The sequence below is a fragment of the Vanellus vanellus genome (genome assembly GCF_965231255.1).
Source record: "Vanellus vanellus genome assembly, chromosome: 4".
NCBI classification, from domain to species: domain Eukaryota; kingdom Metazoa; phylum Chordata; class Aves; order Charadriiformes; family Charadriidae; genus Vanellus; species Vanellus vanellus.
In genome coordinates this window covers 27,370,578-27,395,153 of record NC_138909.1, presented here as the reverse complement: position 1 = coordinate 27,395,153, position 24,576 = coordinate 27,370,578, and the positions used below count along the sequence as shown (strand labels likewise).

General features: G+C 42.4%; 1 protein-coding gene across 5 annotated transcripts in view; it reads right to left on the bottom strand.

Moving 5' to 3' along the window:
* LEF1 (lymphoid enhancer binding factor 1) overlaps positions 1–24,576 on the bottom strand; it is a gene marked incomplete at both ends in the record, with an annotated part of 70,203 nt that continues 45,627 nt past the window's right edge. Inside the window, 6 exons of one of the 5 annotated variants that reach the window (XM_082482563.1) lie at positions 1–1,124; positions 13,506–13,554; positions 17,418–17,525; positions 19,923–20,085; positions 20,826–20,948; positions 22,835–22,918. In XM_082482563.1, the coding sequence (XP_082338689.1) occupies positions 1,045–1,124; positions 13,506–13,554; positions 17,418–17,525; positions 19,923–20,085; positions 20,826–20,948; positions 22,835–22,918 (607 nt within the window). Of the gene's footprint in view, positions 1,125–12,830; positions 12,866–13,505; positions 13,555–17,417; positions 17,526–19,922; positions 20,086–20,825; positions 20,949–22,834; positions 22,919–24,576 lie in introns of those variants that run through there. The other 4 variants (XM_082482564.1, XM_082482565.1, XM_082482566.1 and 1 more) reach the window with 4 other exon arrangements.

Here is a 24,576-nt window from a genome sequence, read left to right as displayed (position 1 = left end):
TTTAGTTTTATTACAAAGCTTTTATTAAAAAACAAATGCTCAGCACATTAACTCAAACTGGAATGACAAAAAAAAAAATCGGTTGACAGTATTTTTGGCAAAGGCTGTGCCTTACTATTTTAAAAAATGGGTACATCAATGCTCATTTCAACAACTGGCATAAAATCCCACTAACAGGCTAACAAAAACAGATACAAATACAGAACAATTGAAGTAATAATTCAAGTGCTGGGCTTTTTACAAGGAGAAGGGGAATGGGTGAGAAGGAGAACTCACTGCAGTCAGATTTGCTGGATGTATTGCTTATGTTTACAGAGTAGATGATGCAAGACTGACATGTCTATTGACCAGCTGACTGTTGTTACATTTATTTAGTTCTATAGGACACTGTATTATATAGACTGAGAGGCCACTATTTGTTACAAATAGTTTAACAAAAAAGCCACCTTTTTTCCATACAGGTTTTTCCTCTGGCAGAAAAAAAAAAAAAAAAAGAAAAACCCCTTTTATTTAAAAAGTATTTCAGATTTCTGACACTTGTTTAAAAGCTCATACCTAGTAAAATATACACCAAAGAAATTACAAACTAAAAGTTAAAATATAAAAGCATTCAAGTTTCTTAAAAAAGCTAAAACCAAAATTGATCCTGTCGCACCATTAAATAAAAAGAAGGTTGAGTGTGTCATCCTGGTCCAGGCAAATTCCATTCCTTGATGTGCTGTATGGGGCAGCTGTGGTCTACGTTATTCTGTTGGCTGAAGCAGGCAGAGACAGCCACGCTACTTTGTTTGCTGACTCGATATGGACACAGATGAGACGGGGGCTTAAGAGTGCAAGGCAGAGGTGGAGTGAAGACAAGAGCTCCTCTGCTGACCCAGGAGATCATTTGCTCTATTTATATCAGGGCTGGACCTCGTGACAGTGAAGGATTTTGGCAGTGATTGTCTTTATGATTCAGTGTCTCTAGCAGTGACATCAGGGTGAATGACATCCTAGACAGACTCCTTGGGGGTGGTCTGTGTGGATGAAGGACACACCTAGGGTTTAACAAGCTTCCATCTCCAGAAGGGGTCCTGGTGTCGCCGCCTTTGCTTTGCAAGTTGAGAAAGCATTTCTTTTCCCACCTACAGGGAGGGGAGAGAGAGAGAGAAGACTATATGAAGCCTTTTTTTAAAATCCTTCAAAGAAGCTGGTGGTGTGTCACTGTAACTCTGTGACACGACTGTATTAGTGGAATGTGCATTTGCAATGTCAAAGTTAAGTGCAGAGTATTGGTACTTGCTCTTGCTTGAAGTTTGCAATAATATATATGGAGAGTACTTTGGACTGTAAACAGATGCCCACACCAACTAGAAAGGTGGGGTTTTAAGCTATTTAGACATTCAACATATTAAAGAAGTAATACCCTTTTGTAATGGATTTTCTTTATCTACATTTGGCCCAGATACCTGTTACAAAACTAGACATCCTCAGGCTTTGGTACTACAGTGGTTGAGGTCGATTAAACCTCTACTTCAGAGCTTCAAGCTCTAATCCCTGCAGAAATGAAGAAATGCTGTCTTCTGTAAGCAGCTGGGTAGAGGAATGTGGTGGGTGAGGCATGTGTGAACACTGACCCTACCATGCATCCTCGAAACTGGGGAAGATTCGTTTTGCTCTTCAGCAGGGTAGGGAACATGTTCCAGTTGTGTAAGAGTCATGGACCTCTTACCTAGCAGTAAAGTTCACTAGGATCTTGGAAGGATTTAGGTTCTTATAGCATGTGAAAAGGCCAACAGTGCAAGCCTTACAGGTATTGCTCATCCAGAGAGGAACAGTTCTTCATCATTAGGTCTGTGGGTTACATGAGCTGACTTATGCAATTGCTAACTCAACCATCACCCTTGCCCTTCTGACCCAGACAACTGGGTTATAATGCGGACTCCACCCAAAGACAGTCTAATGAGTCAGGCATTTTTCCAAAGACGGACACATGCTCTCCAGTAATGTTCTCAGGATTATTGGTATCTCAAAAAATGTACATTAACCTTTAGGCCTCCAGGTACTACTCAGCTGCCAACAAGTAGAGGGTTCAATGAGTGGAGCTTTTGAGAACAACCAAAATTAGCACAGGAATGCAGTTCAATGGAGGAGGTGAGTGAATTTTCAAGAGAAGAAACACAAAATGCTTAGTCACACAAAGAAGATACACTGCCAGCATCTTGAATCACGCAAGGCAAGACAGAACAAGTTTATGAAGAAGTGGTTTAAACCACAAGTCAAACTTCTGTTAGACTAATCATAATAGATAGGCTGCTTGAGCCTGTAAGAGCCACAAGCAGAATTAATCAGCAAATATCACAGCAGCGGTATTTAAACCAGGGCCATTTATAACTGGGCACCCACCTCCCATCTGCTGCAGCTTCTGTGTAAGCCATTACAACGCTCAACATTTTGCTCATACTGGTTGAGTACTGCTCCCGAATAAGGAGCTACACAGGCTAATTTACTCCAGGGTCGAAATCCTCCAAAACTGATTTTGGCCTCTTTGATTTTAGTAAGTGCAAGCTGAAGCCCCAAAACCTTACTTAACAAGTTGTCTCCTCATCAGAGGCCACCCACATGCCCATTGTTTTAGTGGAAAGGAAAGTTGAGGACGCTGAAGAAGTTTAGGTGCAGACTAAGTAAGGTAGAAAGAAAAAGCACAAGTTTATATCGAACTGTCCTGTATAGCTTTAATTTAAGGGACACTCTCCCCTTCCCCAAATACCACCATCCCTGATACATAATGAATAATTTTCACCTGCTGCTGGTAGCCACAAAAGGACATTTAAAGCCACTGTGGCTGGCCTCTTAAACAGCACAGCTGAAAGTCCACTGGCAAACCAGTGGTTTCAACAGAGGTGGTCTGTATTGACTAATTCAGTTCCTATTTCCTCATAAAACCAGCCCAAGTCCCATCTAAAAAAAGCCTTCTGAGCTTCCTGCCTTTTTTTTTTTTCTTTTATAAAGTAGCACAGTGCTCCGTAACACATGCGGATCAAAGCGCTGCGAAGGGCTCTACCTTTCCAAGGAGCACGAAAGAGAGGCCAAGCAAACAGCAGAGGAACACTGGGGAGAGCACCCTGCAGCTTTATATTTATTTTGTGCCTTTTCATCCCGGATTTTCAAAGGTTTGGTCCAGGTTGCTCTTCCTGGGAAGGTTTTCCTCTCAGTCTTACATGAAAACATTCAGCTTCCTGTTGAGGAATGGCCTTGAGGCGCCAGGCCAGTAGTTCACAGCAGTCTGATACAAGCGCTGTGATTCAGAGCTACTCCCCATTAGCAGCCAGGAATGTCTACTTCACCGAAGGAAATGAAATGCTCTTCTGTTGAGATGGTTCCTTGCCTCCTCCCCCCTTCCCATACCAGCAAGCTGTCTTTGAAGTCAGGAGGTTAAAATAACGACCGCGGCCTTGCTCTGGCCCTCAGCTTTTTCAAACAGCGGCCATCGCTTCTGTCTCGATCCCAACACAGCTTTCGCAGCGCCTGCCTCCATGGCGCCTAATTATCCCACTGCTCCAATAGGGAGGCTGCAGATACTACTGTAATTCTGCAAGGGGTCAGGCATAGGGAAGCCCCAAATATTTTGATTTTTGAGCAAACACTGCAGTACAGCAAATTACACAGTAGCTATCCCGAAAACAGCATCTAGAACCCAGCCGTTCCCCAGCTGCACATTAAGACTATGCCCTGGAAATTGCTTCTACTGCTGATAAACCAAATAATACCTAAAAAATACGAACGACGGTGGTGTTGCCTTACAGATCTAAAACAGGTCAAATCAGGATTCTTTTCAAGAAACCACAGGCATGTGCTAAGGAGACTGAAGACTTCCCACATCTAAGGCTTCATGGGGGGCTGTAGCTGAAGTCTCGCCAAGCGAGGCATGCCCTAGCAAAGCCCAATCCACAAGTGAAGTCGGCGCAATCAAAGACTGCAATTACAGCTCCCTGGCTGTGGTTAGGCTTCAAAGAAAGTGCTGCAAGTCACATTTTACATATGTGAAGTCTTGAGCCCGAGCCACAATCGGAGGCACTGTCTGTGCCATTTGCAGTGTACATCTGACTGCAGGAGGAAAGGGGGGAGGGAAAGACACCCAACCAAAAAACCACCTCGAGAAAGAAACAGAAATAAAATTCAACAATGATTCAGTGTAAAAAGAAAAGCCTTACTACTGAAGTACTAAAACTGTATTTCAGGAATCACTACAGTGAAACTAAAGCCGCCTAACAAGTCTGGGCTCAATGACTGAGGGGAAGAGCATCAGAGGGGGATCAGAAGTCCTCCCCGTGTGTGGGAATGAGACGGACTGAAGGCTGCAAGGGCCTTGTGCTCCTCCTCTAGTCTTTAACTCAGCTCCATTTTTCTAGAACAAGGGAGAGGATTATGCAGCTTCATCCAGGTCATGCTAATTGGAAGAGGTTATGGAATAAAGTCAAGAGTGTCTGGGTCAGTACAGGAGTAAGTAAGAGAGATAGCTAACCCTTCACAGAAAGCAAGAGAAAGTAAAAAAATTTTAAACCAGGTGCTTTTTTTCTACACCTTTTCTCACCCTAGGTTGTTTTTATACAGCTGTAAGAAGAGACAAGACAACATACAACAGCAGTTATATGTATTAAAAAAAAAAAAAAAAGTCAGTCTCCAAACCTGGCTTTTAATCCAGTACTTTAAACAACATGGCAAACTCGGGGACCTGGCAGCTGAAACCGTCATTTTTCTTTTCAAGTCCAAAATGAACATGTTCGACTTACTGCCAGAGTTTATCCAATACTCCAGAAACTTGGGTATGCAGAACCAAGTCATTATTTATCAGAAAGGTTCACACTGTTTGTGAAGCCCCTTTGTATTTTCTTTAGCAGCAGACCTAGAGAGAGTTCCAGGCGCAAGCAGATAGATGCTGGCCCTGCAGTCTGCTCCTCTTCCTGCCCAGCTGTGCCATGGTTTGTGGGGTTAGCCTGAACCAGATCCTTGAAATGTTCTGGGCAAACAAAAACAAACACTCCACAACCTTTGTTGTTTCCAAACAAAAAAAAACACCTCCCAACAGAACCCGCAGTCATTTTAGTAATCCAATTTGCTGCAGGGTCCCACAAGCTGTTACAGCACAGGGATGGGGGGACCTACGGGAGACAGGAAAAAGCCCTCTCTGCAAGAGCTGGATACCAGCAGGCAGCAGAGGAAAACTTTTTAAGCTTTGTTGCCAAAGAAATTACATAAAATTGTACCCTAAAACTGTAATAGATACTGCCATGTTGAAGCTATGTCAGTGATAATTTTTTCTTGTGTTCTCCCCTCACCCCCCCGCCTTGCTACTGTTAGCCTCAGCCCATTGCTGGGAACTGTGAATGGAGTCTCCAGTAACAAATTACCTACTGGTGTTTTATATGCTCAGAAGTAGCTACCCCTGGAAATACCTCTCCATGGACTACAGGTGGAGTCTGGTGTCCTAACTTCTGTCCTCTTAGTTTGGCCTAAGCTAGATGCAGGAATACCTACACCACCACTCCCACCCCCCCTATGAGTCAGAGACCTCTTCCAGAGCAGGTTAGTGTCTGCGCAGGAAACGCCCAGGTATTTTAGGGCTCCCACTTTGTGCAGCTGAAGTCAGTGATGCCAAAGCAGGTGTGGCTCTTATCAAAGGCCCCCAGTGTAGGCAGCATGAAACTGGAAGCTTTATCACTGTGCTACAATCTTTAAAATGATCCTACTGGAAGACCCACAATGTGTTTTTCCTGTTGGGGTGGGAGGGGAGAGAGGTTCCATGTTTATAATAAAAAATAGATTAGCCCTAAACAGCTGTGTCTAGCAGCTTCTTAAAGAAGAATAATATATTAAAAGTGATCTGGAAGGGAGGAAGATATAGGCTTGTCCCCTTTTGTATCTTCATAGCATACAATAAATATTCAGAAGACTTTTTAAAATTACTTATTTTATAGACTGAGAGCTGTGAAGAAAGATGCATCTGTTCTGAAATAGCAATTTCAGTGCCCCTAGCTTTCACCTGTTGTAATAGAAAAGACATGAGGTACATGAGGTACTGGTAAAGTAAAGTAAGTTAAAATTCTTTCAAAAGAAAGAAATGACATAGGTGAAGTTTCCTCTGTGTATTATCTTTTCTGCCACAATTAAACAAAGGTTAGAATTTACACTGCACTTTGAAAGACAATCTCAATATTTCAATCTCCTAGCACATGGAATAATTTAAACAGTTGCTTTCATGCAACCAAAGGTAAGTCAGATCTAACTTGAATATCTTCGTGAGCTTCATCAACTCTTTTACATGCAAATCAGCCGTGCAACGCCACACTACCAGTGTGAGACAGCAGTACACAGAAACCACTACAGAAATCAGACACATCAACTTCACTTTGATACAATTAAGTCATCTCAGCAGAAAATCTCTACTGGTCTGAAATATACAACAGGAGGCTTGTGTATCTCAAAAAGACATGCATATGGGAAAAAACCCAACTATTCATCAAAACGTAGGCTCAGCTAGCGTCAAGGCAAATGCACACACCATAAAACTAATTATATGTAGTTATTTTGGCAATAACATTTTGCCTCGTGCAACTTCAGGTATGCCAGAGATGAAGGATAGAAGGCCCTCAAAACTCCACAGTTTAATTCTGATGCAACTTAATATTCATGAAGAAACAAGTATCTTGCTTTTGCAAGGAGGAAGCAACTTCAGAAATTATGTATCTCTGCTCAGTTAAGCCTCCTTAGTCCTCTGACCCCCTGATTCCAGCTCTACTGATGCCCGTGGCAAGACGACTGATTCAGAGAGATGGTCACTGGTACCGTTTCCCTCATTGCATCTAACCCTGCTCACACACCAGAGCCCAACGACACCTTCACTGCACAAATGCTTCCATCGTTTGGTCCCACCGCTGGAGCCAGTGGCAGAAAGCTGGTGTCCTGAATGACCAGACTAAAACCCACAGTGTCTAACTAGTTGCTGGTCTCACGTTTAACTGGCAAGACAGTGGTGCTTCTGCTGGCCCTGCTGTGAGCTTCCTTCCTTGTACAGCTTTCCAGTCTGCACACTTTCAAACCAGTTTACACAGTACAGTCTTAACAAGCAAGTAAAGAATCGGAGATTTAAAAGATGACTTGCATAAAAAGTCTTTAAGTAGAGGGTTAAGGAACTGACTGGTATGAGAAGGTTGGCTCTATTAGTGACTTCTGCAAAATCAAATTTAGGCTTTTTGGTTTGGTTTTATTGTTTGTTTTTTGGTTTTTTTTGTTTTTTTTTTTTTTGTCTTCAGGATGGCTGGTTTTGCATTCATGTTTATCAGAAGACCTCTTCCATCCAATCATAATCTCTAAAAGTCAAAGGCAGACAGAAACAAAACTCAGTGCTAGAGTTTGCTAAGCTTTGACAGAATTGCATTTGAACAGAATTCTGTTGAAATTAGAGGACAGATTTCACCCAAGCTTAGTCTCCAAAAACAAATGCGAAAGACTGACAATGTCATAACAACTTGTTTTCTAGCTGTTCAGGAATACAGTATCAATTTTTCATTTTGAAATTTTTCATGTAAATACACTAAAAAATGAAAATGCAATAGAGACCTGAGATGAACACTAAAATGCTGAGGTTTTCTTCCAATTGAGAATGAAACCACATTTCAAAATCTTACGATATCTTTATGAAACAGTTTGTTTCTACAGAGTTTTTCTCATGACCTTAGAATTCTCAGTCTGGTGGTGAGTTTACTAAATCCGCTAAAATACACCGTTTTCATCCAGAGAAGAATGGCAGCCGTCAACTCCCTGTCCCCACCCTATCCCACAGGAAGAGTTAGAACAATAGTCGTCCCACTGTTCCTTCATTCTAGCCCAAGCCGCCTGTTGCTAACACCTCAGCAGTGAAACGATATAGTTTTTTTTTTTAAAGGTTGTGAGATCAAACTTCATTAGGCATCTCTAACTTCACAGCAGCATCTGCAACTTGAGCACCTCTGACAAAATAAACATGTTCTAGATGTTCACCTGCTGAATTATCTACTTTTGCCCTTCCTCAGTGTCCATTTAAAACATGAAATGCTGATGGTCAACTTCATAGCTGACTGTGCTACACCCTTTGGTTGCAAAAACTAACGTTTTGTAACGCTTACAAAATTTTCTTGTTTCCCTAATCTCCTATCAATGCTGATTGTCTAGCTGAAAGTGTTCTGCTGGTTTTTTATTTAGAAAACCTATGCTTGGCCCCTACCCTGACTTACTCTTATCCCTCACACAGTCTCTGATTGCATCCGAAATTGCTTTTATACCCTTCCTTTCTTCCCTCCTGCACCTCAGAAGGCTCTTCCGCCAGGCGGGTAAAGGAAACTGGGGGACTTGGTCTGCTCTGCTGCATCTCTCCCAGCAGGTGTCAGTGCCCCTCTGTACCTGCCACCTAAACAGCAGGCAGCTTTTCTTCAGGTTTGCTCTTTTGATGCTTCTCTTAGTGTCAGAGAGCCTGAAAGAGAGGAGGTTTTCTGTCTTTCATCCCCACAAGATCAATGTCAGGTCAGAATTAAGTTGCAGAAGTGCATCTGTCTGGGGGCTACACCCTTTGTCTCTGGAAATTGCTATTTCTATCTGAAAAAGGCTGAAGTTAACCAAAGAATTCAATAATCTAAATGTTTCAGTGCAGCAAATTCTCTTGCCTATGCTGAAGGCCATCATTCACAGGCAAAACAGGGAATAGGGAAACATAGGTCACACAAGAAATGTGACTTTAAAGCAAATCAAGACATGTCTCTGCCCCACCATCACCACACAAATTCTCACACATGCTAACTTCTGTGCAAATCCTCCAGGCTCTGCTTACAGCTTCTGAGCAGTCAAGGGGTATGGAAAGGGGTGGAGCATTTGTTTCATTTTCAGCTATTCCAGCAGCAATTTCCAGAAAACTGGACAAGCCAGGTTAGAAAACACGTGCCTCAGATAGCAAGGTACCACATCCTCTTTGCATCGCCTTTCTAGGATGCTGGCCAGAAATCCACAGTCAACCACGACCACAGTCATCAGACAGTTCTTTTCCACAGTATTCTGGCTGCAGATTGGGTCCACTTTATAGTCTCCTTTCACAACCTCACTCCATTTTATTTCTAAGTAATAAGGAAAAGATAATCCCGTCATAAATTGTTACAACACTATCAAAAAATCACTTCTGCACCGAAATTTGGCTCTAATTTCCAAGTAGGAAGTTTGAAAGGTTATAGATCATTCATTGTTTAAAGAAACAGTCTTCATCTAATCCTTTTAAGTGCTTCTGATTGTAAACCAGTATTAGTCAAGTTTTCTCATTTTTGAAAGCTTTGCTAATCTAAATGCTAATTGTCATGGAACTCTGCAAGCCACAAATACACTTCTCACAGGTTTTCAAATGTCTGTTAAGCTTCTCTGTCACTCTTTTTAGCCCTTGAAGATATGCCAAAACACAATGTTACATTATGTAGGTTGTGAGGACTTCCCAATTGCATTCTGCCATATGTCAAATGATGTGCTTTTTACAATTACCGTATATAGCAAGTCATAAGAAGGTAACTATTTCCACATTGCAGAACAATCAGGAGGAATTTTCATTGGTACCTTTCTCTTTCCTTGCTGATTTAAAAATAGTCATGAGATGCTAAAAATCAGCTTTTTTCCCCTCCAAAAGTCAAATCACATAGGAAATCGGGACTCTCCACCTCTGATGCAAAATTGCTCCCGTTTACAAGTCTTCTAGAAGGCTGTGCTTAAAGTAACAAGAAAACACCCACCTTTCTGAAAGGTGCTCAACAGATGATCTCTACATTGTCCTTAATCTTAGCATTCCTCATTTTCCCTTCTCTCCTGGCCTCTCCCAAACTCGTTTTTAGCATTATCAGGTCTTATGCCACTCTCGCTGATTTCAAAAGGAGAGAATAAATGCGAGTTATTTCTTCAACAAATAAAAGTTATTTCAAACGTTGTGTTGGGCCATGTCAACTAAAACCCAAAATCCTGCTTGGGGACAGTTCCACAACTCTTCAAGAATGGCAACATGCTTTGGAGTACCCCAGCATAGACTGGAGCACCAGGTCACAGTATTCCTAAAGCACTCTAATATTACGTGTCTCACAAACTGGCCATTCAGCAGGCTGCAGGAGATTGCGGAACTCAGCTAAATCCTGAACACTGAAGCCATAAGAAGCCTGCTGCTGTGTACAACCCTGCGAAGAGGAGCAACTGAATGCTACCACCTTGGCCTTCATCGCTCAAATGATGTCTCAAGTGAAAAAGTGGGTTAGAGGTCCACCTTAAAAGTCATGTATGTGCTGAAGTGTTCGTGGACGGAAAAAAAAAAAAAAAAGCCACCCAAAACTTTCACAGTATCTTAAATCATTTCTGTTTGCATGTCTCTTCCGTTACTTTCCTCTGAACATCCCACCACACAACCCTCCCACCATTTCATCCTTCTCACTTACATCACCGTAATTACAGCCCTGGCTGATCTCCTTTGTGCTGATCTCCAGATTCTTTCTTTGGTCTTGCCACCTACTCATTTCTGATTCTTCTCAGATAACAGAACGCTTGTCTCCTTCCCAGACCTCCCACCCTCCTTCCCCCTCTTCCTTGCACCATCCATAAGAGCAAGAAAGCTAGTGTTTTCCTGTCTTCAAGAGCTCTTTGCGACACTTACTGAAAGGCATTCCCAAACTTATTATCTCCATCCAGTAAGACTACAACAGCTCTGCTGTGGGCCTGGTATGATATTATGCTTGTGGGCAAAACATTCTTTGGATTAGGCTTGCAAAGGGCAAGAGTCTTAACCTTCAGAAGTTTACTTTGAAGTCTGGCTGATTCAGGTTCCCTAAATCATTCTGCGCATTGACTTCCAGCTAGAGCACATCTGTATGTCTCCAGTGGAGAGCATTCACTCGACACGCAACATTTAGTGAGGCTGCCTACATATATGGAGTCAACCTCACGCTCCCCCTTTAGTGGAAGATACCTACTGTTCTCATACTCCGTGTTAAATTGCACGAGGACGGAGAGACAGGTATTAGCAACAGTTTCCACACCGTTATGGAGCTTAAGGGGAAGGAAGAAAGGAAGGGGTGTAGAGGTAAAAGGGAAAGAGAGAAAACCCACATACTTAGAACATTCATCCTTTTCTATTTCAACTCATCCTCTACTATGGAAAACACAGAGAAACTCCAGTGAAAGTACTTCAGGGTAGGCAAAGCAGTCATCCTTAGATCGTAAGGCATCCCAGAAACCAAGTATCCCCTGGTTTTTAACTGTCACTTGAACTGTAGTTGTATTCTGATCCTAATCGAGTGCTCGGCATCAATTCAGATTATGTGTGTTTTGCTTACTGGTACTCTGTTAACAAAAAACAGAACAATCATGGATCTGGGCAACTAAGCTGAAATATCAATTATAAAACTCAAGGTTAAAGCAGTTGCTTTTTTTTGTTTATTAATAAGTACAATACTTATGGCAGTTACACTGTAACTAACAACACTTTACAGCTACATTTTTTGTGTAGGCTACAGAACCCAAATGCTGCAATCCGCATCTAAAATCAGCATGACTCAGGCATATTGCAAAGGGTAAGACTGTCTGCTTGCCCGAAAAACTTTTGCTTAGCAGGAAGGAAAAAAAAAAAAAGAGCACGCACATTGCCTTTTCACTTTACTTCAGCTTAAAAAAAAAAAAAAAAACAAAAAAAACCCCAAACCCAAACCCCCAAAAATGCCAAAGTCTTAAACCCAACCTAGTTTAGGCTAACCAGCGTAACGGCGTAACTACAGAAGAGGCTTGAATCGTGCTGACTGACTGACGACTGACACACTGCACAGAGCAAACTTAACTTGGCTTTCTCTGGCTGAAAGTCCAAGCAGAGCAGAGGGCCAACAGGAGGCCGCTTTGCTGACCGCTCCGAGTGCCCAGGGGATCATGCGGCCAAACGAGGCAGGGGGAGAGGGGAGAAAGAGCCTGTTTCTCTTATAATGCATAGGTGAGTTTAGAAAGTGTTATTTTTTTGCACGGTTCCTGGAATTCTCAGGGATCTCCCTAGAGCAGTCTGAGTTAATTAGACAGCGTACAAGCAACTATTATGTCAAATGAATGCCACTCCTACAAGAAAACGTATCACACTGAGAGGAAGAGAAGGTACCAGCCTTCCAACACAAACACTGAGAAAGGAGGATCTCGCTGCGGTACTGCGTGCACTCACAAGCAGACCTGATGGTGTTACTGGATATGTGTAATCAGTAGTCATTCCACCTTCTGTGCAGATGATATGATATGATATGAAAAGAGAAAACGCACGCTGGAAAACACATGAAATACCACTGTACAGTTGAGGGAGAAATTCTTGATATAACTGAAACACGGTCCCATTTTCTTAGCAGATGTTTTGTTAGTATACAGATGAATAAATCTGAAAAAAGTGTACCCAGCCCAGCCAGCATCTTGTAGATGTCAGCACATAAAATGTTCTCTGAGGCCGGCGTCTAACCTGCTCGTACGAACTGTGACAGTCTGCTGGCTGGGAGGGTTTGCACTGCTTAATAAACCCATCCCTGTGCTTCACAGGCAGACTTGCAGCGAGTCAGTGAGGTATGGTCAATTTGAAAATATTAAGGTTAAGAAGTGAAATGGTGAACACCTAATGGATAGCCGGTATAAAAACCATCAGTAGTCAAAGTAACATTAGCTTTGGGATATGATACTTCTGCAATTTTTGCTAAATTCATATTATTGCATAAAATTTATAAGAAAGCTTATTTTACAATTCAGTTTTATCAGCAGGAAAGCTTTAGAGATGTTCTTACCATGCTTCAGATGTAGGCAGCTGTCATTCTGGGGCCTGTACCTGTAGAAGATTGTTTTCCTTTAACAAATTTCTGTTACAGAGTTTTTGCACATTCCAAATAAGTTTGTTTGCTACAGTATTACAAGGATTTTTTGGTGTGTTTTTCGTTTTGTTGCTTAGTTTTTCTTATGGTTCTTATACCAGCCATTTTTGTTGGGGAAAACAGGGTGTTTCTTTGTATATATTTTACAGGCAAAGAGGAGACCTCACTGATGCTTTTAGCCAACCTACTAGGCAGCTGTTAGTGTACACAGAAACGTAAAATACAGCGATAACAAATACAGTGGCTGCAAAAAGGTCAGTGTAAAGTTTCCAGTGTCCAATAATCCCACACAGTGTTTGAGGCACAGCTAAGTCTAACATTGACTGAGGAGAAAAGCAAAGGTAAAGCAAGACAGCGACTGCAGCAATGCGTAAGTTCAGCCAAAGGTGTTGATGCCGTCAGGACTGCTGCATGGAAAGGTGTAAGGGAAAGGAGACACGGGTCGTGTGCATTTTCACAAGCTTGCTTTCAAAGTGAAGTATCTTAAAACATCCATCAGAAGCAAGGGTTAGAGAAAAGCATGTAAGAATTAAATAGCGCAAGCCCTGGTTTCTAAAATATACCTGAGGTGAATGGTAAGAATTGTTCGTGGCCTACCTGATGCTGATTCCTGCAACTTTTCTCTCTTCCTCTTCTTTTTCTTCCCCTGAAAAACAGGAAATTTTACCATAGCATGACACGCACAGAACTCTTTTTTGTCGCTCTCTCATCTCATGGCATAGAAACAAAAGCCACCTGGACACTGAGAAAGGAAAAAAAAACAATTGTTTTCGGGGTAGCTAAAACCTTTTCTAACCCACTTCCAACTGCTTCAATGGTAACAAGGTTTTCTCTCAGCATCCATGGAGCAATACGCACATGAGCAATACACATTTTTGTATCCACATGGAATTACAACTTCTGGCAGTTTCTCAACTAACGCTGGCAGCCGCCAGCATCTAAAAAGACTTCTCACGCTTAATAATCTGATGACACATATGTTGATATCCTAATTTATGGCTCTTACAAGAACTCTTCACACATTCAGATACTTACGCTGTCATACATGGCAACAGCAGACAGGGTGTTGAAAGTACCTAAGACGACCACGACTTGTCCCCAGGGTGCAAACCAGCCGACTAAAACTGTTCTGATAACGCTCCTACCTTAACAAAAGCCAAGTCTCGTACGGCTGCGCCCGGAGAACGCGCTGTGCAACAAGCAAATAGCAGACTGCTGTACGGCCGAGCACCCTTGACGTGACTGAGGTGCAGGACAGAAATGGATGCCTGGCAGCTGTCTTTCTTGGACACCGCACTGGCACCAGTGTGCCGGCACAGGCTCATCGTGCCAACCCACACACTCAGCCTTCTCCCACACCCCCAGCTACGGAAAAGGCCAGAGCTCCCCGTCCGCACAGTCTTTCAGGAGACAAAAGGTCAGTTTAGACCCACAACTTCAAACCTCAATCATCTTGCATCGCCCTAATTACCACTTTGATATTCCTCCATATGACTTCTCTTTATTGTCCTATATTGTCAGTCAAAGCTTTTTTTGTTTGTTTGTTTGTTTTACAAAAAAAAAAGTCATATCCATTTATATTTTAAAGAAGCATTCAGGCTGCCAGGACAGGCTGTAACAGTTGAGCTCTAGCAAACCTTGGTGCAGTTGCTGTAAGCAGGACTGCAGCCTGCTGTCCGTCCTTCTGCCCCCCAGCTAGAGGCTACCCCACTCCACATGGCTGGCAGCCACCAGCGTTATGTCCCATCATAGACCACATCACGCACGGTGGCCACAAACTGGAAGGGCTGAGGTGGAGGGACACATCTTCCCATTAGCTAGCTCTGCAAGGTGACGGGATGGACAGCAGGTGATGTGAGAAACCACCTCAAACCACTGCAGTGCTCACTGATGGACAGCACGCGAGGGCTCCAAATACAGGCTACGGTGAAGTGATGGCAGATGAATTCAAGTAGTCTCCAGTCTGCTCTGACAGTGTGGGCCTGCCCGACTCTTAAGCTCCTCTCTTAAGCTTCTGTCCTTGTTTATCTTGAGGCTGGCAACAGGGCTGGGCAATGCCTTGTGAGCGAGGTTCCGAAGATGGGACCAAGACTAGACATTGGAAAGCAGATTTCAAGGGCTTTGGGAAACTCCAAGCGATACTCTTTGTCACTTCGGCACCAAGGCAATACTTCATTGCAGAGGAAAGTGCGTTAGTGCAGATGTTAACATGGAAAAATCATGGGAGGAAAATGATGTTTTAGTCTCTATAGCAGGCTGACTTCAAGTGCTAAAACATACTGAAAGCTGATCTGAGATCCAACTATGAGATACCAGAAGCGGAGGAACAGAAGGAAAAGGTTGGGCTGAAAACTAGTTGTCAGCATTCCCAAATGAGGTAGTTTTTGACAACTCCAGCACACACAGACACCATCACATTATGAAGACACTGCGCTTCTCGTGACTTTCACACAACTTCGCAGGACTACTCTGGGTGTCAGTAATAAAATATAATAAAAAGCACACAGATATTGTCAACAGTTGAACAGCAACGCTTAACATTTTCTTGACATTTCTGAAATCCTGACTAAGCAGGCAAAACAAAATAGAAGAATTAAAACCAAGTAGTACATATTTTTTAATCATACTCTTTTGTGAAATTCAGCCAAGTGAAACATAAGTCACCCCTAAGTCACTTCCAACTCTCAAAATACTGCAGTAATGTGTGCTAAATTAATACAATTTCACTTTTGACTGCTCAAGTTAGAAAAAATGAAGAGAAAAAAGAAAAAAAAAAAAGAGGAAAGACGACATATACCTGAAAAGGTTTCAGTGATAAACTGTGATCTACTATGATCACCTTCTCACCACCACCGCAACAAACGTGCATTCCTGGAGAGACAGAGAGAAAGACTGCAAGAGGAAGCTAGCGGACTTCTCCATTGTAACATATAGGGCTGGAGTATGTCAGAGCTATGCTTCAACACAGGATGTAGGCTGGGAGCACATCAAAGAGAGAATTCATACGTGCCACCTTAAATACTCTCAATGTCTATCAAGGCATTTAAGAAACTGCAGGTCCACTGCTTGTACTGTATGGCAGTAGGCTGTGGCAAAACACATCAGGTTCTCAAAGTCAACATGACGAGCATCACAGGACAATCTTGAAGGCTGATGTCCAGTAAGCAGGAGCTGACAAGGCTCCAAAGCGTTTTGATTTTCCAGCCAGTAAGTTCAAGACAATTGAAATCCCCTTGTTTTCAGGGAGTATATCACTAAGGCCCTATTTGTTCCCAGGTGTATTTCAAGACAGCGCTGTTGACATGGTCTGGTTACTGGAAATATATCCTACCTGCGTAAGGCCGTGACAGCTCATCTGCTAGAAAAGATGACTGTATAAAACAGGCAGAAACAAGCTTTCAGTAGTGTCTGTGCTTAAGAAACTGGGCATGGATGTCAGCAAGTCCAAGGCATTTGCTTCCGAGATGATCACACAGTTTTTGCGTCAATGCCTTCCATGCCAAAGATCTCCCCCCTAAGAGACTCTAGCTTACAATGAAAATTTTGTTTTAAGCTGAACAGTAGCTGTGCTGGGTTGGAAATGTCAGGTACTTCTACAGTTTCTGTTAACGCTGTATTTATGTACCACAGTCTTTAATGTCCACAAAATATCACTGAAGTAGAGAAATACTACTGTCCACCTAATACAGATGGAAAACCGAGCCAGATACCGCGTGTGCACTTCCTATCACAGTAAATAATGCCACAGCTGATGAGGGGATGGAAAGGAGCCCAGATCTCAGGCTAGGATCAGTCTCCCAGGACTGCAGCTTGTGAGTTTCGTAACATAACGTATGACTACACTGACAGCTCATTGTAAGCACAATAGGTATAATTGTGCAGTGCAAGCGATGCAACGTGCTATTAACACTTGTTTGATATTTAATTATAAAATAAGACTAATTGTAAGAAAACTACTTAGCTTCATGAAACAGTATTAAAAGTAGGATCTATCATGAAGTTTTCTTATACAAATTTTGCAGGCTTTAATTTAGAGATGGTCCATTCTGAATTACTTTCAGCTGAAGTTCAGTCTGCATTAAGACCCTTGGATTTTTGATTCTCTTGAAAGACAGACACCCCTTTTTGCTCGGGTCTAAAGAAGATTACCGAATAGCAAGTGATCGAATAGAAAATTATGGAAAATTCACACCTGTACAGTAGAATATAAACTTTCAGACAGTATTGGCCACTGTCTTAGGAAAAAAACCTTTCCGTGTTATTTTTTTCCCCTCAAAAACTGTGATCTTCATAAGAAGCACCTTATCAACAACAACAACAACAAAATCTCAAGTTTTCTGGATGCTTGAAGTGCAGACAAATACAAGGCTTATGTTATATGTTTCCCCCCCGCCTTCCCCCCCCCCCCCAATCCAGAACTTTCCACACGCTAAAGAGAAAAAGAAGAAAGAAAAAAAAGTTAGGTAAAGGAAGTTAATTTAAAAAAAAGCCTTCAAGTGAGCGTCTTACATAGTTGTCTCTTGCAGACCAGCCTGGATAAAGCTGCATGTGTAGCTGCCTTTCTTTACGAGCTAGTTCATAATATTTCGCTTGTTCTTCACGGGAGAGAGCATGCCACTGCAAACAAAATAAACAGAGCGTTAGACTAGGAAATAACTCATACCTAGGCAACAGACGACACGAGCAAGTGTTTTTGTGACTTTGATTCAGTCCTTCCCCACTGCAAAAAATGAAATCCATTAGCAATTACAAGCACCCGTGTTTATTAACCAACTTTCAGGCACTTGTCAGCTCTGCAACTGCCAAGTACCTTGAGCAAGACAAAAATCATTTGTGGAAACAGGGTTCACCAAGTAATCTGCTCACAGAACTACGGTCTCCTAACACTACTTTAAAAAAACTAAAAAAAAAAAAAACAAACCCCAACTGGGAAAGGTTTTGTGTTGCTTTAAAAGGGCAGTGAGCTCCCCACCACAGAAGGGTTTGCTGTCTTGTTTTTAAGCAACAGCTACACACAGGTTTTCAATGCCAACACAGAGGGCTTTCTGGGCATCAGCAGCCCTCTGGGTTCCAAGATCAACCTCTAAGTACTGAGCTTCAAGGTACCTGCTTTCTGATTCCTTCTTGTTGTAATAGAAGCAAAGAAAATGGCAACTGCAAAAAGTTTCTAAGATAGTGAAACCACAGAACTGTAGTCTTCCTCTACTTGTAGTCTTGTTTGACTTTGACAACATGCATAGGGTGCCACGGAGAGAAGATATTAAAAAAATAAATAAATGACAGACATGAAATCATCAAGACACTCATGCAAGAAAAATTTACAGAACTAGGATTTCAGATCAGATCACATTTGTGTGATTTAATATGTCATTTTGTTACACATCAGAAGATGCGAACTAAAGCGCTTGTCTGTCTTGACTTGGCAAGTTCGATGTGTTACTGAGGGCACAGCGGTTCAGTCTATTTGCAACTCTCAAACTCCACAAATGCCACAGTGCACTCCAGAGCTGGAAGGCAGTGAACATTATGCTGTGGTATCAGAGAGCCCAGCAGCATGCAAAGCATCAGCTCTTGAGAACAGAGGTGGTTCCTGTTCTGGAGTGGCACAGGGTATAGTAAATAGCGGCCAGGATGACTGAACACAAAACGTTTGATAATAATTAATCTCCAAGCAATTATATTGGATAATTCATGCATTGTTTGTACCACAGTAAAAGTGGAATTTGAGATACTTTCATGGAGAACAGTAACTTGCAAGGAGTTGTCCAAGCTGTGGAAAAAGCAGGCAATGGAGCCCTGAGGCTTGATTCTTTACCAAAATGGAGATAAACAAGCCACTGCCCTCATTCAGGCCAAGAACACAAGGCTGACATACTAGAGCAACTAAGATCAACTACTGAGGGAGTGAGAATGAAAACATGAGCCTGGAGACTTGCGTGAAAGAATGGAAAAGGCAAGCACCGAGATGTCCTTGAAGAAGAGGTAACAAGGACATCAGAGAGAAGGCAGAAGGCAGCAGGAATGAGGACAAGTACCAATAGATTTCTGCTCTGTTGGGGGGAGAGGAAGTCTTCAGATTGTAACAGAGAAGTAGCAGTTAAGGTCATGTACTGACTTCCCACTTATAAAGCACAGGGTTTTCAGAGAGTTGCAGTGCCTCTCAATGCTACTTTAGTCTGCAGGCAAGAAGAGGTGTTCACTAAGCAAGGGGATTTGAATAATACCTACTCAAACTCAGATTGATACAAAAAGTTGTCCCTTTTCTCATTTCTGGGACAGTGAAGGGCAAAATGGGCATTCACCTCTGCTGCTTTCCCTTGGAAGAACACCGCTGACACGAGTGAGCATGAAGTTTGTAATTGTGGGTTGGCCTGCATTTTTTTTTTTGGAGCATGGAAAGAACAAAACATGCCTACAATGCCACAGAAGCAAATGGCTCTCAGCAAGGCTCTGGGACGTATACCGGGATCACCAGTACTCAGCTGTTGACTTTACAGACATTCAAAACTTGACTGCACAAGTCCCTGGGCAACCTGATGTAACTGGACCTGCTCTGGGCAGGTGTTGGACTAAACAACCTCCACGGGTCCCTCCCAACCTACATGACTTTACACTTGGACCATGTTATATTCGCTTTTGAGTTCCATCTCCACTGGCATCCAGTGTCCATCTCTGAGTGACCCCCTCCTGCTCTGATGGATGCCAGCCTAAGGGAGGACCCAGGAGGTGATCTGAATGCTCCTGCCATGTGTGAATGAGGATATTTCATGCCTGAGGTGCTGACACCGTGACATGAGTGGAACAGACACCAATTTAATGATGTTGCTGATGCTGAAAAAAGAAAATCAAGATACTGCTTTTATTTTTAGTTGCATGTTTTATCTTCTATAGTGAATTTGATAGTTGCACATTAGTTAGCACCTCAAGCAGAAAGTGAGCCATCACACCCAACTAAAGGGAAACACACACAAATTAGCAGCACACGTGAGTACACATACCCCCTCCTGTACATACCCTTCTGCCAAGAATCTGGTTGATAGCTGCGCTTTCTTTCAGAGTACACTCTGCTACAACGTTCGCTCTCATTTCTTTCATGTACAACATGAAAGCATTCAGAGGTTTCTTAATATGAGGTCTTTTTGGCTCTTGTTCTTTTCTCTGTTCGTGCTGAGGCTTCCTAAAACGTGGTGGGGGAAAGGGAAAGGAGGGGGGAAAAAAGCATCCATTTACCTTCAGCCTAAAAAAACCCCAGTGGAAAATTACCAACCTGTGGTTACAGTAGCATTTAAGTAGTAAGAATCAGAATTTCAGTGGTCATGTCCCACCCACTTTCGTATCTTTTCAGATAACTGACTTAATCTAATACTCAAGGAGGATGTCAGGTTGACATTCTCTAGCAAATAACATTTGATCTGTCAATCCACTCCAAATTCATCACTCGTCTCAATTCTCTTTTTGAGAGGCGATTCATCGTACCCTAGAAGACCACTGCTACAAGCAGGAAGATAGCTCCTCATCCACTTCTTTCTTAGGCCTTTTGCCTTCAACTACTAAGCAAAAGGGCTGCTTTTTACTAGCAGGACTTTGCACTTAAAACCTTTTCCAGCAGAAGTTTGTGAGTTCACACTCAAGCAATATCCCTGGGTAGACAGTTTCATGATTATGTCTGAATCAAGATGACTGTTACTGATAACTAAAAAGTGCTGGACTGAAATGAGAAATGGCTTCATGTCTCATTACTCTTCCCAAACAGTAGTCCACATGTCCCATTTTAGTTATAGGAGAAGAGTTAAAATTCAAAGACAACTTGAAAGGCACGGGTTTTTTTAACTCTTTTTTTTTTTTTGACTCTTCTTCAGATAGAGTTAGCTCTCAAACATTTATAGATTACAGGCTAGTACAGAAAGGCAGACTCACACATGCATTAGCTCACTGTCGTTGTGCGGATGTTCTTGTTTTACTTGAGGTGTTACAATAGCTGGGTGAGGGATTCCAGTTGTGTGAGGGCCTGGAGGACCAGGAATCATATGATGTGAAAACCTAAAAGAGAAAACAAAGGCAGGTCTGTAACCCTACTGAAGACAGACATCAAACACATATGACAGCAGTGGGATGCCCCAAGAATGCAAACACTACAGAGCTTGCAATGGTAGACAATTCTTTAAGAGTGCAGGAAAAAATATTTGGCTAAGATTTGTGCATTGCAGCCCACTTATTCAAGAAAAACAAACAAACGAACAAATCGGTCAACATTTTGGTCATAAAGAAGTTACTTTATTACCTTTCAGGCAAACAGTTTTAGCAATGTACACAAAAAAAACTTTTAATGGTTGTACAGTTGCACTGACTAGCAATAAAAATACACATTTCTTAACCAAAAACTGTATTTCCACACCAAGATACAAACATTCTTAAAATATCCACCACCAGCCAATGCAAAGGAGGGAACTGCCATGCAGAAACAAATAAAATAAAAAAGAAGAGTCTTTTCAAGAAGTCCCTGATGGCTCTCTAAGGCACCTCTTACTTCTCAAAGTACTTAACCTAAACGATTTTAACATCACTTCACCTAAACCCACTGTCCTTCCCTCAAATGCTTAAAATAAAAATAAACTAAAAAAATCCTGCATCCTGGAAAAAGGAAGGGGGAAAGGAGGGAGGAGAGAGAGAGACTTTTGTCCTAAATAAACCTTCCTTTCATTTGTACAAGAAGGAAGAAGGAAAAGAAAGCCAAAGTACCACTAACTTAACCATCCCACCCTACTAACCCAGGTCATCCTCAAGAATAGCTGAGGTGGATCTTGAACGTGCTGAGCACTGCAAGCTCAGGTGCAGCAGAAAACCTGCGTGCTTTATTTTGAACTGGTGGAAAGTACCATTAACATCAAAAGCAAGCTCATGCTCCAAAGGTTTGCTGAATGACTGCTGGTTAAGAAAGCACATCCAGCCTCTCCTTTCTCCATTCCCTAGTCACCTTGCCCTTTTCCTTCATGCCATCAAAATAAAGCAAACACAAAGCCCTGTAACCAAATCAGGTCATTTTATCATGGAGAAAGAATGGGTTTTCTTCCCAATCACCCTGACAGGCACATGCTTATCATTCCCCAGTAAAGAAGTAAAGGGACAGTGATAATCCAAAGCAGCCCACACAAATAGAGGCAAGAGGACCCACCACTTATCATGTGGCCTGTCTTAAGTACCCGTGCAAGGAGATGTGTCTTCTACAGGTCATACAAAAAAAAACAAACAAACCAAGAATGGTATATTGCAACCTTGTGTACACCACGCACAGGATGCAGAAGCTGTCTTTAGAGTGCAAAAGCAGAGGAGAGGAGGTCTGGAGTGTGTCACGGCCAAGTTTCAGTTAGCATTGCTTGCTTTTACTTAGACATAAGGACACAGTGCCTGATTCACACACCAGTACAAACACACTGTGCTGGCACCCCTTGCCATTAGTGGCTTTGGGCTATGAAATACCTACTTGCGAGCAAGTTTCCACACGGAGCGATACCTAAATGATTCAAGACTAATTACCAACAACTTTGAAATTAGAACTAGAGAACACAGACTAGAGTGACGATCCACCTGGTTGCACACTTGCATGCGCAAAACCCAAGGATGCACACTATATGTTGCATCTAGAAATGAACTAGACTCATTTCAGATGAAACGGCTCAATTAGTTGTTGACAATTCACCAGTGCTCCTAATTGCAACACTTCAGAGACTGCCAAGAAAATGCTGAATGAGACCAGTGTGGGATCCAGGCAAACTGTATATACACAAATAGGTTAAATAAAAATGTACGCGTAAAGTTTTAGCTGACTGAAAAGCAAGCAAAGGCAGACCAAGATGCAAGCAGAAGAGCAACTTGCCCTCTAACGCCAGCAGTTACTCCCCAGTCAGTCATTCACCTCCTACACCTACCTGGACATGGAAGGGTCGACTGAGAGTGAGGATGGATAGGGCTGCCTGAATCCACTCGAGATGGGATATACAGGCTGACCTTGCCTGAGGTCACAGAAGAAAGGAACCCATCAATCATACGATACGGTATTCAGTAGTTACTCTAGAGTTACAAGCACTTGATGGGAACTCAGTACTAGTCACAAAAATTAGTAATAGGCAACACTTTCAAGAGTTCTGCTGTATTCAAAGCTAATGAATATTTGAACACTTTGGACTTTCTTCCTCGCTACTGAAAGAGTCCCACGCGCATGCATGCACACTCTCTATCCCTCTCTCACCTAGTTTTAAAAGCACTGGAATCAGATTTGGTTAACCAGCTCTTAGAAAGAGGCATTTCATTCCAAATAGTTCTACTGTAGATCAGTGCAAGAACACCAGACTGAATTGACAAGCTAGAAAATCTTTTGAAGTTATATTAAGTCTGTCAAAACTTAGGACTCTCTCCATTTGCACCTTCTATAGTGAGGTGGAAGTGGCCAGCTTTTCTAAGAAAGTAGAAGTTTATTTGATAAAAAAAAACAAAACCCACAACTGCCTAAAAGCCCACAGCAACACAAGTCCATCTTAACTACTTAAAGTTCAAATTTTGCAATTCAGTAAAAGCCGCTCATGTGGGAGTATAAAGGAGGTAAGGAACGTTTTGTCACCAGCCTGTCATTTGGAATCTAGTTTTTATCATCATCACTACCTTTTGGTTATTTTCCGTTAGCAACAATTCAGGTCATGACTACAATTAACACCCTGAAGTAGCATGCTATGGTCATGCAAACAAATATCAGTTCAGCTCAAATACCTGAATCCGCCCAGAAAGACCACCACACACATCAATCCTATTCAAACAGTTACTTACTGACTGGCAGATCAGCTTTCAGAGGGGAAAAAGGGGGATTTTGGCCTTTGTAAAGTTCAGGATACAGGTTTCACACTTGCAGTACAGTACTGGAAATGAGCAGTGCTCAGAGAAAAGGGGAGTGGGGGGCAAGTGGAGGAAGTTTCAGCAGCGCTTCTGCACCGAAGGCAGCTGGAAGCCGTATAGCACAAGGGACAGCTGGGCACGTCCTGCTGTCAGTAAGCGCTGCTGAACACATCCCCGAACCTTACAAGATCGGATCTTGTCTCTCCTCTTCTTTCTCTTTTCCCTCTTCCCTCCCCCCAGCCTCTGCATTGAGAAACCATTCGAAAGAAACAATTGACCACATCTGGAAAATGAATGCCAGGAACTGCCTGGTGGTGCTGGAGGTGGGGAGTCAGCCGAGCAGCAACGAACAGGGAAGAGGGGGGGAAAAATAAGGGAAAAAAAAACAGAGAGTCAGACACTTCCATATTTTAGTTTGGTATCTGATAATTGTTCCAAAAAGGCACGTGGCACTTCCTGAAAGATTTGCCAGCAGTAGAGCATTTCACCATCTTCTGCTCTCTACTTTCTATGCCTATTGTCATCTGGATCATGTTCCCCTCCCATAAACACACTAAAAAAACCCAAACCACAATCTGCATCCCTCGTTGCATGGGCACAGATTAGTCAAGATACAGATTCTGAGGCACTAAAATTGTTGCCGAGTTTCCTTATTCCTTGCTCCGACAGATCTGAGGGCAAGTACCTATCTAACCCAAGCAGACATGAAGCATCCTGCCAAATCGATTACTCTGAAAATACCATGTGTTTCCTCCAAAAAGAAAATGACACCCTGAACGGCAGG